The 17,793-nt window shown below is 39.3% G+C and overlaps 2 protein-coding genes across 2 annotated transcripts in view; one reads left to right on the top strand and one right to left on the bottom strand.

Annotated features, from left to right (window-relative positions):
* The window catches only part of LRRC17 (leucine rich repeat containing 17), a 29,390-nt gene extending 27,262 nt beyond the window's left edge, over window positions 1-2,128 (bottom strand). Inside the window, exon 1 of the mRNA XM_070424583.1 lies at window positions 1,893-2,128. The gene's annotated coding sequence lies outside the window, so the exon portion shown is untranslated. The remainder of the gene's footprint in view (window positions 1-1,892) is intronic.
* FBXL13 (F-box and leucine rich repeat protein 13) overlaps window positions 1-17,793 on the top strand; it is a 161,208-nt gene that overhangs the window by 84,694 nt on the left and 58,721 nt on the right. Inside the window, exon 12 of the mRNA XM_070424581.1 lies at window positions 1,823-1,952. Within this exon, the coding sequence (XP_070280682.1) occupies window positions 1,823-1,952 (130 nt within the window). The remainder of the gene's footprint in view (window positions 1-1,822; window positions 1,953-17,793) is intronic.

Here is a 17,793-nt window from a genome sequence, read left to right as displayed (position 1 = left end):
CATGACCTCCTGGTTCATAGCTTGACACTCAACCACAGAGCCAGGCCAGCCGGGCTTTTTGCTGTTTATAATCATCAAAAGTCACTCTAAATATAATACCATTACACTTATGTCCTCATGTAATTGTCACACCTCTAAGAGGAAAAGCAGGTAGGATTACATCCATGTCAAAGATGAGGAAACTAAGCTACAGGAAAGCTGGAGGCCCACAGTTAGGGTTAAAAAAAAAAAGTTAATATAATCTCCACTTAACAAATGCAGAAACAATCTGAGTAGTTAGGGAAGTTGCAATAAGTGTCAGAGCTGAGATTTGAATCCAATTTGGTCAGATTCCAAAACCTTGTGTATTTCCCATTGTGTCCTGCTGTCTGCCTTGCAACTCCTTTCTCTGAATTAGAGAGCTAAAGCGTTGTTAGAAATGATGTCCATCCCCCCATCCCCAGAAAAATTGTACTTTACTCAGTTGAATCACAAGGGTATACTCCAGGGAGGGGAAAACAAAGCATTTCGGAAACTTCGGCATAGCTCTTAGTTAACTGAAGGGACCCAGGACGGGGGACGTGTCTTTGGGATGTTTGTGCTGCTTTTTCCTTCGCAGCCCTGCCCACCCAGCCACTGGGGATCCAGAAGGCGTCCCTGTCTGTTCTGTTGAATCTCATAGACACAGCAATTACCAGAGAGAATCTGTGTTCCGAACCAAGTGATTCTCTATGGAATGGAAATCATTGTATCACATACATGTGCTTTTCAGATTTTCGGAATAAATCTGATTAACGGTCAGTGCTTGCAGATCTTATTTCCCATTTATGTGAAGGTGAACTCTATTATTCACTTGTGGGCTTTTGCTGGACAGAGAGGCATCGTCTTTCACTTTGGTTCTTTTTGCTTTTCCATTTGCTGTTAAACTGTTGCAGACCACAAATCAAGAGCATGTTGTTAATTTCATTACAAGAGCAGGCAGTCGTGGGAGTTCTTGTACTTTTAAAAAAATGCCAGGATAAAGAAGATCTGGAAAGTTGTCCACAGAGTGTCCTCAAACTGTGAGCCCTTGCATAGCTTGTCCTAATTACCTCCCTTTTTTCTGGAAGCTCTCATTTTGGTCATGTTTAATTTAATTTAATCGGTTTCAACTCCAGTGAGATTGACAGTCTCTGCTGTAGTTTTTATTCCTTTCATGTGCTGCCCACTCATCTGTAGACTCTTCTTAATCCATTTTTAAGCTCTGCATATCAATTAGTCTTTCTTTAATTATAGTTATGAAGATGTTACAAAATCATGCATATTCAAATCTAATTTCTCAAAGCATTTGCTGATCATGTCCATTTTGAGAGCCTGTTGTGTCAACTTTGCCTCCTTTCTGTCCAAATCCTCACTCTCATGTAACAGCTCATCGCCATTTAAATGTTTACAAAGGGTTTGTATTTCTAAACATTTTACTCATTACTTTGGTGCCTCAAAGTTAAAACCTAAATGCAACAATAATGCAAACTCTGTAACTTTGCTTTCAAACACAAGCTAACTTCCAAACAATATGAATGCACAAACCTCCCAGCCCCCACAATTCCAGGCTTTATTTCAGCTTTCTTAAAAATCTAGGCACATCTTTCTTTTCATTTGAAATGTAATTTGGCATTATCTAGTTACTGCAATCTCCTTGACTTACCAGGAAGAGCATTAACAATAAGGTTCAACTGTTGAACATTTGCAAGGAGAAAAGATTCACTTACAGTTTTACCCCTCTTTGTCATAGTGGCTTAAGAAAGATGTGAGAAAACAACGATATTCACTTTCCTTCCTCTCTCCTCTCACCCTGTCTTTTCAGGCACTTCCACAACCTACAGAATCTTAGTTTGGCTTATTGCAGAAAATTCACAGACAAAGGTTTACGGTACCTGAATTTAGGGCATGGATGCCACAAGCTCATCTATCTGGACCTTTCTGGCTGCACCCAGGTTTGTCTTTTCAGTCTTCCCTTTCCTGCAGCAGGCGAGGAAGTCCTCCGGAGAGCGGGCTGCATCCAGTCCCCATGTTACACGAACGCTGTGCACAGACTGCAGCACACTTTCCAGAGGTTTTAAATTACATGGCCACAGCTGCTTACATTTTCCCCAGGATCGCTACTATAGGCTCTTGGCTTCCTTCCACTGGGGTGTCACATCCACAAACAGGCAGAGCTCATTGGATGATGAAACAGACCACTTCTGTTAGACACGCTGAGCAGTTAGAATGCCAGACTCCAAATCTTGAAATCTTAAAAACTGCTACCAAGATACAAACAAAGGAAAACTCTTTTGAGGGAGAATTTGCAAGGAACTTTCTGAAAAGTCAATTGGCTCCCACATGGGCTTTCAAAGAGTAAACATGCTTCAAACGTAAGTGTAAGAAAGAAAATACAACACAGATTGTAATTTTAAAAGTTGCGTTATATCCTTAGGCTCAATAACACGCAGATTTGAGATCTATATGGGGAAATATTTAACTATGAAAAAACAGATGAAAGAAATTTGGGCAGAAAATAGGGTGGAGTGTGGAAGGTAGGACATGGAACTTTGGCAATAGGTGCCACATCTTTGGTAGCTTCTTCTGCTCTATTTTGATTGATAAAAGTCATAACTCTTTTAACTCCTTTTCTGTGTATTTTAGTAATATTAGTATCATAGTATATTCATTCTATGATACTACAATAGCACAGATGAGAACTGGCTGAAATATTGATAGTTACCATTTGTTACTATCAATGAGTTGTTACTATATGCCAGGCACTATGTTGATTGCCACATACATATCAGATTTATTCCTTGTACAAATGCTGTAGTATGTATTTATGATGCCCATTTAGAAATGAAAAGACCCAGGTTGCACAGCTGATAGACATCTGTTGGTAGATACCTCAGTTTCATGGTTACGAGGCAGTGGGGAGGACATAGGGGAAAGGAGAGGAGGACTCTAAGCTAGGTCTGAAACATCTAGAATTTACATTGTGAATGATCCAATGATGTGCAACTTGCTGAATAACATCTACCATCACTCTTATGACCCGGATGGTCTTGCCTCCAGCTTGACTAAGCTTTAGAAAGGCTTCTTTCTGAGGGTTGCCCCCTAACCTCTTTTTTCTGAGAGCATTTATTTACTTTAGAAAACTTGCAGTTTCTACATTCTTTTTCTGTTCCCTTTGAGATGTAAACCTCTTAAAAAGCTTTTTGCCAGTTTTGCAACCCAGGACAGTCTTTCTCAAGTGCCTGGGAGCCATGCTTTGAAATGTAATCCCCAAGGGAGATTACACCAGTATCTCCCAGTCTCTTTGGGAAGATAGAAGCCTAATGTGATATGGGTGTCCATTAGCGAACACAGATGGCCTAATCATGGAGAAAAATATTTGCAAATTCAGGAATGCCTGTATGTGCTTGACATAGCCCATTTGATCACTCTTTTCCCTAAGTATACAACCTCTGCTACTTTCCACTAGCTCACCGCATGCTTAAAAGTCCCCCACATAAGTGTGACTTACCTCCTTGGTCTTCTCAGTTTTCATGAGGTAATTAATGTAGCAACAACACACAAGTAAACATAGACATGTCCTACGGATAAACATTTTTAGACTCAGAAAAGTAGATACTTTACCCAGCAAAGCTATCATTTAGAATTGAAGGATAGATAGCTTCCCAGGCAAGAAAAAGCTGAAGGAATTCACTACCACAAGAAATATTAAATGTCTTCTTTAAGAATAAATTTTAAAAAGATAAAAAAGAATGGTAAAATGGCAATAAAAAACGTATCTACCAACAATTACTTTAAATGCAAATGGATTAAATACTCCAATCAAAAGACATGTGGAGGCTGAATGGATAGCAAAACAAGATCCTTGCATATGCTGTCAACAAGAGACTCACTTCAGATTGAAAGACACACACAGACTGATAATAAAGGGATGGGAAAAGATATTTCACAAAAATGGAAACAAACAAGCAAAAAAGCTGGGATAGCAATGCTTATACAAGACAAAGTAGACTTTAAAACAAAGTCTATAGCAAGAGACAAGGATCCAGCAATTCCACTTTGGGTATTTATTTGAAGAAACCCAAAACACAAATTGAAAAGACATATATACTCGTATGTTCATTACAGCATTTTTTGCAATAGCCAAGGTATGGAAATGACCTAAGTGTTCACCAATAGATAAGTGGATAAAGAAGAAGTGATGCATATATACAATGGGATATGATTCAGCCATAAAAAAGGATGCAATCTTGCCATCTGCAACAACATGGTTAGAACTAGAGGCTATCGTGCTGAGTGTAATAAGTCAAAGAAAGGCATATACCTTATGATTTTACTTATATGTGGAATCTAGAAAACAAAACAAACAAACAGAACAGAAAAACATCCAAATGCTCAATAAGAATAAATTGTCTCTACAATAATATATACTGGTATATAATGTAGTTATATACATATTACTGCACAAGCAAATTTAACATGTCCTGAAATCTTAGAATTCATATATAAGAAGCTTTATAAAAGTATTCCCAAATTGAACATGATAAAGTTTTACATGACGTTACTGATAATAAAGAGTGAAGATGAAAGAAGCTTTCAATACTATCAATTTTAAAGTTTTGATTAATTTTCCCAGAGGGAAGACAATTATCTTTTTATTTCATATGTAGAAAATATTACAGAATATCAGTTGTTATATAAAGAGGCCATTAAAGGGTGTGTAGCTAAAAATGTGGGTAAAAGTATTACAAAGGTGTGTTAATAATTTAATTAATAAACTACAATATCCTAAAAAAAGAAAGAAAAGTTGAAATGAGAAGTTTCAAATCAGACTGTATGGCTAGGTATGTATGTAAAACACACAGACATTGTCTCTCTGTCTTTAAATTTTGAGCCAACATTTATAATGTGAACTTAAAAATCTAGACGTCAAGCTTCTCTTAAAACACTGGAAGAATTGGCAAAATTGGGCCTGCATTCTCATATGGCATCCATGGCTGGAGCTGAGTCAGCCTCACCCCCTTGAGGTGGAGCATGCTCCCGTTTGACACCCTCTCCACTTGGTAATGTCTACCCATGCACTTATACCTAGACTGCTACCACTTAATTGCATCGCCTACCTGTCCTCAGCAGCTTTTGAGCTTGGTCTGAATATATAAAGAATAGATTTATTTTCCTGATTGTTCCTTAATCTGTAAGTCTCAGACCACAGAGAAGTTAGTATTTCACATCATTCTGCAAAACAATGGTTGGTTTATTTTGTTCATTCTTCTTCCATTTCCATTTGTTCATTTAATAGTTCAACAGAGATTTAACTCTAAGTATCAGACACTGTTTCAGGCACTGGGAATCGTACCATTTAAAACTGAGCCGCAATAGGCTCCTTCTTACCCATGATATCTTTCAAATGGCTGCTGCTCTAGCTGCACAAAGAAGAGGTGACATTGGATGTTATTGCTTCCGAGGGACTTCAGCCCTTTGAGGACCGCTGCCTACCTCCTCAGCTCTGGGTGTGAGAATAGTTTATTCTTTCAGGCCTAGCTGCACTGATATGGCAGCACAAAAATGGTTTCAGAGAAGGAAAACTGACAATGCACATATTTTTCAGGTTCTCCCCTTGGAAACTGAAATCTATTTTTTTTATGCTGGAAATTTTTCACTATGAAGTCATGTATCTGACCAAGAGAAAAAGATCCTAATAAAACAAAAAGACTTGAGAGTAGAGGCTAACAGCTAAATGCTTTTCACCTGTGTGTGAACCGAACGCCTGCTGCACACTGGACACTGTCTTCAGCATCCCTTTCTTCCAGGAACTCGGGGTTAAGATAAATGAAATATGTCAAGGGCAAAGCTTTGAATGTAGTCACAGCTGCGCCAAAAAGGAAAGCTGTCTTTATACAATGTTGTGAAAGAATTTTCACCATACTTGTTAGAAAAAATAAATAAATGGATGATGGGGAATTGCAAAGAAAAGGGAAAATCAATGACATATATTTTAGAAATGTTTTGCATTCTTTGGGGACTGGATCAACGCTGTAGTTGCATTAAGTAATGGGACCGATTGCCTCACAAATACCAGCACTTGCACCTGCACCTGCTTGTCATCATCATTGATGTGGTTGAGGTGATGCCTCTGCTCAGTTTCTCCTCCTCAAAGAAGCCTCTGCTGACACTCAGCCCTAAGCCAGGACAGGGCCGCTCCAGCCTCCTCTTTCGCTACCCACTGCAGACCTCTAGCCATATACTTGTCACTTTGAATTTTGTAGTATATTTTTCACTTAAAAAATTTTTTTTCTTATTCCAGGTTAAACGCACACACACACACACACACACGAGAGAGAGAGAGAGAGAGAGAGAAAGAGAGAGAGAAGAAAAAAATTAAGTAACCTAAAAATTAACCACCTAGAAATAATAGACAGCATTAGTTAAAAAAAACCTTTTGGTCTTTTTTTCTATGCAGGTGTATAATCTTTTAAACTAAAATGGATTATATAGTACACATATCTTTCACTTACTATTCTATAAAGTAAATATCTATTTCATGAAATATTTTCCTGTAACTTACTCTTAATAGCTACATAGTATTCTATCATACCAAAACACCAATATGTATTTCACTATTCATTTTTGGCCTACCATATTTTGCTATCAATGATAACCTGTGAGGAAAATTCTGTAGCCATATCTTTGCATATGCCTATGCAATTTGGGGGTACAAATTTTCAGAAGTGAAACAGAGGATATAGTTATTTTTAAGGCCATCCATATTTTACAAAGGTTGTCAATTTACACTTACCATAAATGTAAAATAATGTTTGGTATCTTTATAAATATATTTAAAAATATTTTGCCAATTTGGCATTAAACATGACATTTTGTATTTTTAATTTGTATTTCTTTGGTCACGTTTCAACCATACCCAGGTACTTAATACATATTTATTGAATGATAGCATTCCTATTCCAAGAGGCTGACGTTGTTAAAATAGCTTTGAAATTAATTTAAAATTTTCTTTTAGAGCCTGATTGCAATGTTTTTTTTTTCATGCTATTTTCAGAAGGAAAAATAAATCTACATTCACTAAGCAGATTCAAAAATTCTGCTTGAATCAGTTGAACAAATTTAATTCATGTGCTTTTATACTTACCATTTACTCAAAGTTATAAAATCTAAGCTTATGCCATAAAATAGTTTTTTAAAACTCATGTCTAAACACAATTTGGGAAGAATTTTTGGAGACAAAATAATTTCACCATGTAAAGAAAGTACCCTTTCCTGTACTCCTTTGTCATCCATCACGTGGGAGACATTGGCAACAGTGAATGGATGCCGTGTGACCTAATTTATGGCAGACATTCATCAGATGTTTATTGAATATTTGGATTAATGGTTAAATAAGTGAGACTAATGAACTATTGTATGAAATGTTGGCAGTTTTCCTTTACACCTCATACTTTTTTTCAGGGACTGATCCTCTCCCCTGTGGTTTTGTGAGAATATACCATAGTATCGGGAGCATGAGTTCTGGGGTACTTTTCATCCCAGGTTTGCCATTTACTAGTTATGGGTCTGGGGAAAGTTGCCTAAACTTTCTGTTTATGTCAGTATCCTTATCTATGAAATGGGGAAAATACTAGTATCTACCTCATAAATGTGTTGTGTGAATGAAATGATTTGATGCATATGAGAAGGTTAGAACAGTGGCTGCAAAATAAGTGCTTAGTCATCATTAGATATTATTATTATTATTAGAGTATTGGTATTAGTATTTTCCTGGCCACTGGTCATTTGGCCCAGGCCTATACAATCCTAAATTTCATAAGCAGTAGCTATGATTTTTCTAGGCAGAGTATGATCCTAGCAGAACAATTCAACATTGGGAAAAATCAGTTCTGTTTTCCCTGAGGTTGCAGGGTCTGGAGTGTGTAAGTCCAGGCTGATTTGTAATTCTCTTGCCCAGGAATACGGAAGAAATTTGTCTGCAGTGGGAAAGATGAAACCATTACAAAGAGGCCAACTTTTGAGAGGGAGAGATGATGTGTTAAGAAGGAGAGGTGACATATTGTTTAGCTGGACTTTTAGTTAGACACACCATCAACTCCCTTTCTACCTAAGCTAGTTTATATTGAGTTTCCATAATTGCAACTGAAAGAAACTGACAACTGGTGAGGGTATGATTCCTATTTAGCCTTTAGTTGGGGGAGCAAAGAATGCTTCTGATTGGGTTTGATGGAGAACCTTACTCAAGAAAAAGAAAAAAAACCTAAAACCCAGAGAGAAAGTTGTGAAGGTTTCTCATGGCTTTTCACATGCTTGAATTCTATCATGTACCTAAATGTTGTTTTGAGCATGTTTTGTGAATGACCACAAAGCAATCCTTAACACTCAAGAAGCCAGATTAAATCTGCTTCCTGTTTTGCTGGCACTGAGAGTTGAGACCTAATGAGTAGAGGCATTCCCTAATGACTTTTTTGGGGGGGAAGGGGGGGTAATGACTTTTGTCAAAGTATAATAACCACACAGAAAATGCACAGTGCTATGAACATTTATATACACTACTTTATTTCTGTTAAGTATACACATAGGAGCCCAATGGCTGGGTCATAAAGTATGTGCATGTTTGGCTTTTGTTGAGATTGTTAATTTCCTACATTGGTTGTATCAATCCTGATGACATATTTTATGATTTAGAAAACTCATGTAGATTTGATTTCTGTGAGAAAGCTAACGTTGTGGCTCTCCAACCCCTTAAACATAGAAGGCCCCAGGGTTCAATTCTTGGTTCACTTTTCTTCTCAGCCTATACCTACTCCTTTGGTCATCTGACCTAGAGAATGGCTTTAAATATCACCTACAATCATGAGCATATATATGTATATATACATTATATATATATATATATAATCATTACATGTATATATATGTGTGTGTATACATATATATGTACACACATATGTGTAATATATATATATATTAAAGGCCCGGTGCATGAAATTCATGCACTGGGGGGGAGGGGGGGGTGGGAGGTGTCCCTCAGCCCTCTCCAATCTGGGACCCCGCTAGGGATGTCTGACTGCCCTCTCACAATCCAAGACTGCTGGCTCCCAACCGCTCGCCTGCCTGCCTACCTGATTGCCCCTAACTGCTTCTGCCTGCCAGCCTGATCACCCCCCAACTGCTCCCCTGCCAGCCTGATCAACACCTAACTGCTCCCCTGCTGGCCCGATTGCTCCCAACTACCCTCCCCTGCTGGCTCAATCGCCCCCAACTGCCCTCTCCTGACGGCCCAGTCACTCCCAAATGCCCTCCCTGCAGGCCAGGTCACCCCTAACTGCCCTCCCCTGCAGGCCTGGGTGATGGTCAATTTGCATACTGGTCATGACTAATTAGCATATCCAGGCTAATTAGCATATCCCTCGCTTATTATATAGAATATAAAAGTGTGTTTATATATACATATATATGCTTATAGAAGCTTATATGTATATGAGTTTATATGTAATATCCTATATAATAAAAGGCTAATATGTTAAGTGTCTGGTCGTCCAGTCAGCCATTCAAACAATCAAAGCATAATATGCTAATGATATGCTAAGGCCGCTCAACTGCTTGCTATGACGTGTACTGACCACCAGGGGGCAGACGCTCTGACTGGTAGGTTAGCTTGCTGCTGGGGTCCGGCCAATTGGGACTGAGCAAGATGGGCCAGACATATCCTGGAGCCCTCCCGTGGTCCCTTCCCAGCTGGCCAATCTTTCACATCCCTCCCCGGCCCTGATCGTGCACCAGTAGGATCTCTTGGCCTGGCCTGCACCCTTTCACAATCCCTTAGGGGGATGTCAGAGAGCTGGTTTTGCCCCTACGGCAGAATGACCAGTTGCTATGATGCACACTGACCACCAGGGGGCAGTTGCTCAATTCAGAAGCTGCCCCCTGGTGGTAGGCCTAAGCAGGCCTAAGCTGTCAGTCGGACATCCCCCAGGACTCCCGGACTGCAAGAGGGCGCAGGCTGGGCTGAGGGAACTTCCCTCCCCCCCCTCCCCCCCAGTGCACGAATTTCACGCACTGGGTCTCTAGTATGTATATAGAAGTAATGTATGTATATATGTATAAATGTACACACACGATATATAATATATATCACCAACCCAGACTTCTCTCTTAAATTTTAGACTCTTATATCTTAAAAATATTTTTTAAACTGCTGCTCTAAAAAATAACTCCTTGCCCCACCTTTGGTCTTTCCCAGCTCCATATTTATAGTTGCATAGGCCAAAAATCTTGGAGTCATTTGTTTTGGATTAAATTGTATCTCCCCAAAATTCATATGTTGAAGTTCTAAGCCCTAATACCTCATAATGTGACCTTATTTGGAAATAAGGTTGTGGCAGATGTAATTAGCTAAAATGAGATCATTAGGTTAGGCCTTAATCCAATATGACTGATGCCCTTATAAATAGGGGAAATTTGGACACAGAAATACACATATGGGAGAGTGCCATGTGAACATAGAGATAGTCATCTAGAAGCCAAGGAGAGAGGCCTGGACCATGTTCTTTTCTCACATTGAAGGGAGAAACCTCAGAAGGACCAACCGTGCTGGCACCTTGACCTTGGACTTTTAGCCTCCAGAACTGTTGGACAACACATTTCTGTTGTTTAAGCCACACAGTTTGTGGTACTTTGTTACAGAAGATCTAGCAAACTAATGCAATATCCTTGACTGTTTTCTCTCACTCTCCACATCCACTCCATTGGGAAGTCCCATTGACTATGACTTCAGAATGCATCCAGAATCTGACCACTTCTCACCACCTCCACAGCTACCATCCCATGCAAAGCCACCACCATCTTTTGCCTGGGTCATTGTGATAGCCTCTCAATTAGTCTCTCTGCTTTCACTTCTGCCTCCTACAAGTCTGCTCTCAGCACAGCATCTGGAGGGATCTTTAAAAAACCCACATTAATGTCCTTCTTCTGCTCAAATACTTGGTAAGGCTTCCTATTCACTGGATAAAAGAAAAACCTCAAAAGGAGCTCCAAGACCCATGTAATATGCCTCCTCCCCCAGTTGCCTCTCCAACATCACTTCTTACTACTCTCCTTACCGACTCTGCTCAGGAGCACTGGCTTCCTTGCTGTTCTTCAGACACAAAAGGTCTTGACTTATGGTTTCTTTGCACTGGCTGTCTTCTTTGTCTGGAATATTCTTTTTGCAGTTATCTGTTGTGGCTACCTTCTTCATCTTTAAGTCTTTCCTCACATATCCCCATAATGAATGAATAAATACATAAAAAGGCATAAGCTAAAATGCTCCAAAGAGATCCACATTGGTTCCCTATTCATTTTAGAGCTCTTTAAAACATGTCCAATTCCTTTCAAAATACAAAAATAGAAAATATGGGTAGCATTAAGAGTTTTAATGGAGAGGACAAAGGTACCCACTTGTACATGAGAAAGTGCCAATTAGGAGGGCAGTGATTCCTGATTATATTTTCCCTTTATCCTCTGCTCTGTGTGTAACTCCAAGGATTCTCCTGTTGATATTATCTTTAGATAGCCTCTTTCCATACAGATTCATGTATCTCTCACTGTGTGTAGCAGTCAATGGGTTATAGCACTGTGTAGAAAGCCAGGCATGGAATGACCACCGCTCTACTGGGAAGGAAGGCATTCCAGCTGAAACCTAAATGCTCAGAAACCAACAACTCTGAACATGGAGGACAATAGGAACCAGAACCAGATGAAGAGTGGGGAGTTTGGAACAAGACACAGGTTTTTTGTTTAGATTTAAGGTAAGTAAACCAGAGAGTAAGAGAACTTGCAGTCAGCGTTTCTCTTTCTGTGCCCCCCTCGTTCTCATTTCCAGCCTCAGTTGTTTCGCTAGGCTCACCTTTTCCCTTCTGCTGAGACACCCTGATACTAGCCCTTTCTCCCACTCACCAGGTTAACTTTCACACATACTTTGAGGAACTGCTCAATCACAACCTTCGCTAGGATGCCCTCACTCCCCCGTCTTTCCCCAAACCCAAGCTGGGTTACGTTCCTCCTGTGTACACTTCCAGCATTGCACTTTCACTAAGCATTCTCTATGTATGCAGCAGTCTGTTTATTTGTCTGCTCTCCTGCCCATTGTGAGTTCTTTGGAGGCCAGAATGATGCCCTATTTACTGGTATATCTGTATCCTTAGCACATAATATAGTACCTGACACATAGTTGGGCTTTGATCAATGTTTTGATGACTGAATGAATAAATAATGAATGAAAATGCAGCCAATTTTAAGGCATGGCTGGCCAGGTCCTTAGGTGAAAGTTCAGGAGGCCTGTTGGGTGGCTGAGAAGTTGGCAACTTACTAGACCTAGGTCTGATGATCTTTTCTTGGTAAGGGTTTGACATTTACAAGGAGAAAAGAGCCTAGGAAACTATGAAATAAGTAAAGTGAAAGTATTTTTCATCAATTATTTTTTAGTCATTACACACAAGTCAAAAAAAAATGAAAAGGGACAGCATCCCAGATATGTTCAAATGATTGGAATACTTGATGCAATAAATAATACTGGTTTATCAGTAGTTCTTGTACTGTTAAATCTCTCTGGGAGCCATGAATCTTAAAGGTAGGCCATCAAACTGCACACTGGAAGATTCCAAGGTCATTTCGGTTCTCTCCAGGCTACATAAATTCTAAATCCCCCTTTCAGAGAGGCAAAGATCATGGAAGGGTGGAAGGTCTTACTTGTTCATCCCTGGGGTTTGTGGTGGAGGTGGGAGAAAGCCACAGAGGCACATCCAGAGATGAATGTACTAGCCGAATGGAATGAGATTGCATAAGCAAAGCATGAGTAAACAGGGATTTCTCTCTCTCTCTCTCCCCCCCGCCCCACACACACACACACACATAGCAGAAGTTAGTGGATAGTGAAAGGAGCCTCAAACTGGAGTTTGGAGACCTGGGATTTAGACCTTGCATGCCACTGACTAATTGTGTAAACCTGGGCACTTGGTTGTTCTGCCCCAGCATCCTCATCTGTAGAATAGCTAGGTTAGGCTAAAAGATCTTTTTCAGCTTTAGGATTTTGTGCTTTTGTATAAAGAATAACCAAGATAACTAAAGAAGAAGAAATCGGGGGGAAAGAATAATGGATTTTATTTTGGAAATCAAATTTATTTGAGGTTCTTGTGATACATCTGGATGTCAATGATAAGAACTACTTGAAAGTGGAAGTCTGGCCCTGAGCGCAGAGCTGGGAGTGGAGGTACAGATTTGGCAGTTTATCGATAAAGGGTAATTAGAACAATAAGAATGGTGTGACCAGCTAAACCAGTTGTAAACAAAACATATTACATACCCAAATGAACTGGTAAAAAATTCAAATTATAATTCACTTATATTTGTTTGATTCCATTTTCCTTTACTCTTTATTTTAATGGATAGTAATAATAATTGCACCATTTGTTGGGTCTTGACTATATACTAGGTATTCAGTTAATTGCTTTACATTTTTTATCTCATTTAATCTTTACAAATAATTATATGAGGTAGGTAAAATTATTCCCATTTTAGAGATGTGGAAACTGAATAATGGTGTGCTAGTGAACATTTAACAATTGTCTAGGAGCAGGGAAAGCCCTACTTTGCAGTGGTTGCTGATACCCATGGTATAAACACTCTCACCGTGGTCTATTTCAAGCTACCAATGAGGTCATTGAACAGGAAGTAGGGAAAATATGTGGAATAGTGCACTATTATGTGCTATTTTCACCATATAGATACAATAAACATAAGTATCCTCAAGAGCAGAGATAATGGTAACATGTAATAAAAAATTAGGAAGTGATGACTTTGAGTACTCATTACCTTAATATAATTTATTTAATTTTAAATTTACGTGATATAATTTAAACTGTTTGAATTTAATAACTGGCTTTCAGAATTCCTAAAAATTTAACTGTCTGCTCTCATAGGCTAGTAAGCTGGCTTCACACACCAGTGAAAATGATGCTAAGACTGGGTAAATAACTTGCCTAAGGTCATACACAAAATGCCTGGGCCAAGATTAGAACCTTGATCCATCTAATTCTGAAGACCTGGCCCTTAACCACTAGACCAAGCATGTCAAACTCACGGCCCGCAGGCTGCATGAGGCCCACTACGAATATTTTTGTGGCCCAGCCAATATAATGATATGTAAGAAACATTTTAATGAAAATTTTGTAACTTAATTTTTACAATATCCTGTTATACATAATTATTAATAGTGAACTACAACGCTCACTAATGACTGATTACTATAATCATGTTGCATTCATTTCCCTTATGCACCTTTCGTGCAGGTGCACAATTTCTCACCACTAATACTAGTAGCAATATTTTAGCAGTCTATTGCCATGTCATTAGTCTTGGACTGACTTGTTTGGTGTGCGCAACAGAAAATATTTTGCTTTCGGAGAACAAGAAAAATAGGTTTATTTGCATTACGCTTATTAATTTGTGCAGTTATTCAGTGTCTGGTAAGTTAATGTTCAAGAAAAAATTAATTTTTATTAAAGTGTTCTATTATTTTATGTTAACGATAACTTTTTCATTCAGCCCTTTGTATTCAGCATGTCTTTATTGAAATAAACCTACATTTCTATGAAAATTGAAGCTTTTGTTTTCTTGTGGCCCACATAAACTTAAACCTTGTTTATTTGGCCCGTGTTAGCCTTTGAGTTTGACATGCTTGCACTAGACTGTCATTTGTAAAAGTGTAAAGTGCTATGTACTGTATATTGTAAAAAAGAAAAAATATTGTTGTGTTTTCTACTTGAAGAAAATACCTGCTCTTAAGTGTCATCAATAAGAAGTTCTAGTGAAAAAGCAGTAATGAGTCAGAAAAATCACTGCAACTTCTGCTTCTCTGGATTGGTTCTTGTGCGTCAGTTCCTTAGTAAAGGAATGCTTTGTGTCCAACCTGTTGTTGGAAATAAAAGAATTCATAAAAATCTTTTTATGTTGCTTATAGGTAGGACTCAGAAATATACATGGTTTAAATAACTACTAGTTCGAATTTAACTTTATGCTAGCCATTATTGAAAGTAAAAAATAAAGAAATATAACAAACACCTATTATTTAGCACCCATAGCTTAATGTAATCTCTTTGCAGGCAAAATGTATAAAGATGTTTATTGTATGAAGTAGTAAAAACATAAAACATCTGGCAGCAATTTTTAGATCTTGAAGAATCAAATGACAAAATGACGAGTCTCAGGGGAGTAAGATCATGTTTCCCACTCCTGAAAAATGGTTTGAACAATTTTTTAATGTTTTCTGAAAAACCATACTTAATTCTGTTTCTTCGCTCTTCCCTATCTTAGGAAGTGACTTACCCACAGAATTTCATAAACTGTTCACAAAATTCTACATAGTGTTTTGGACCCGGGTGAAGCCTGTGGTTAGCCTTGCACCTTTACCAGTAAAGCCACCAGCTAGCTCAGTAAATCTGGACAAACCAAACAGCGCTCTGGATCTTGTGCTGTAAGAAGGAAGTATCATGATTGTGAGCGCCTCGTTCACAAAGGAGATAGAGCTCCACTAGAATGCAGGGAAAGCTGTGGGCAATTTGGCCACTGGCTGAGGAAAAGAACAGGACAGTGGACTCTAGTCAGGAATGATGAAGCTTGGGAAGGGTCAGCTTACTTCTGCAGATCTCAGCTCTGAGTCACTGAGCAGTGAGTGCACACGGAGTTGGCACGCACGCTTGCCTTCCTGGCATCTGTAGGCTTCCCTAATCTTGTGCTCTAGTTCCTCACTCATGTTGGAAAATGAAACTTTTTATTCATGTTTGGCTTTCCAATGTTTTTAGATAAATATGGTAATCTTTAACACATGACTATACTGTCTACCCCCTCCCTTTTTGGAACTACTAATTCTAATTTACCTTCTGCAAGTAACTTATTCCATAGCTACCTGGTCTATTAACGAACCTTTGTGGCCTCATACTCTGTGCCAGGCGCCGTGTTGCTATGTGAAGGACAAGAGGGATAAGATGCGGTCTGCATTCCTCAGCAGGGAGATCAGACATGTGCACAGTCAGCGATGGTACAAGGCAGGAGCTACAAACTGCAAGTGAGGGCTGGGGTCTTTGGTGCTCTGAGATGTAAGAGGAAAAAACAGCTCTGCCTGAAGTGATGAGGGAGGGCTCCCTGGGAGAAGTGCACTAGTGAACATAGATGGGGGGCTGGCCATGAAGAATATACAGACTAGAAAGTACAGGGTCATCCAAAGAAAGAGAATGGCAGGGCCTCAAAAGGGACAGAACATTTAAAAGCTTTTCAAGACCCTGGAAAGTGTTGCTATTGAAGATACTTGTGGTATATTTGAATGCAATAAAATAGAATGCTCTATAATGTTTTGGGAGAAGTCTTTGATTTTTTCCAACAATTCATTCTCCTTGCTAAGCCAGGCTTCTTTGGGGTCACTAAGAGGTTGTGAAGGATATATGGACATGACTAAAGTCATCACATTACCCATTAGTCATTGGTTACAGAACTGCAGAATGAGAGAAACAGCTGGAAATGGTACAGGAACACCACTTGGGCCATGTTTACCTAAGATGGATATTTCTAACTGCCATGGAGGGTCTTGCCTATATATATATATATATACATATATATATATATATATATTTTTTTTGTGTGTGTGTGTGCTGCTGAGCTAATTGGTTCAGAGACAATGTTGTATGAAAGGAGTAGAAAATGGAAGCTTGGTGAGTTGTTACCCTCACTGAGGTAACTCCCTTCCTTCTTTTCACTACCTTCGAGTGGCAAAGAGGGACCTGAGATACCCTGGGTGCTCAGCACTTTGGTCTTCATTGTATGGATCACTTACAACTCCTTTTTTGTGCTGTCGTGCTGATGGATTGAGTCCCACCAGAGGGAGATGGAGAGAATTTTCCTGTGATCACCAAAGCTTCTCTGCCCCCATCAGGAGCCGTAGCTGTCTGCTGGGACCTGACATTGGAACACCACTGATGTGGCCAATTTGCCCAACTTCTTAACCAATGGGAGCTTAACCAGCAAAGAGCAGAGTGGCAGGGCTCCAGTTGGTGTCAAAATTGAAGCAATAAAATCACCTCACAACGAAACAAAGAGGGATCACATCCAAGTTTTGTAAGAATTCTATCCAGATATCAACTGTGGCAAGGCCTGCTGTTTTAACATGGCAAAATATTTTGTTTTTTCCCTTAGAGAGGAATTTTTAATTTCAGGCTTATACCCTATTATTTCAGTGAAGAGTAAGGACAACTAATAGTTGGTTGGCTAGAAGATTCTGGCAGGAATATTTGAGTCATAAAATATCAGCCAAGCATCTTTTTGGATATCCTAAAATAAACTGTGTAGAAAACTAGACATCCTAAGCCAGGACAAAACTAAAAAGCTGTTTCTCAGAGGTCTCCCTGACCCCCTTTCTGGATACAATCTTATGGGTTGATAGCACCAAATTTTTGGCTGCATTGCAAGGAATCACTACGCTGTGGCTGATTACCGCTATCATCACTCTCCCTGCCTTGTTCAGGAAACCTTGTTAGGAACATGTTTCCAAGAAAGCAAGAGAGACAAAGTTGTTTGTTTGTTTAGGGGAAGCCATTATTGGAGATACTAGTGCTAGGGTAATGGACTAGGGTCTGAGATAAAGGGGAGGAACTTAGAGAAGCTTTGTAAAACATGACTGTTCCCATCCCTGGAGTTGTGTGTCTTAATGGGGAGAAGTGGCCTCTAGTCCTGGCTCAGCCACCAGCAGTGTGACTCAAGACC

This window comes from Myotis yumanensis, unplaced genomic scaffold (assembly GCF_028538775.1).
Source record: "Myotis yumanensis isolate MYYU_CA2020_CCGP unplaced genomic scaffold, mMyoYum1.0.hap1 SCAF_9, whole genome shotgun sequence".
Classification (NCBI taxonomy): domain Eukaryota; kingdom Metazoa; phylum Chordata; class Mammalia; order Chiroptera; family Vespertilionidae; genus Myotis; species Myotis yumanensis.
The sequence above is the reverse complement of the archived record's forward strand: the minus strand, read 5'-3'. Positions and strand labels throughout refer to the sequence as shown.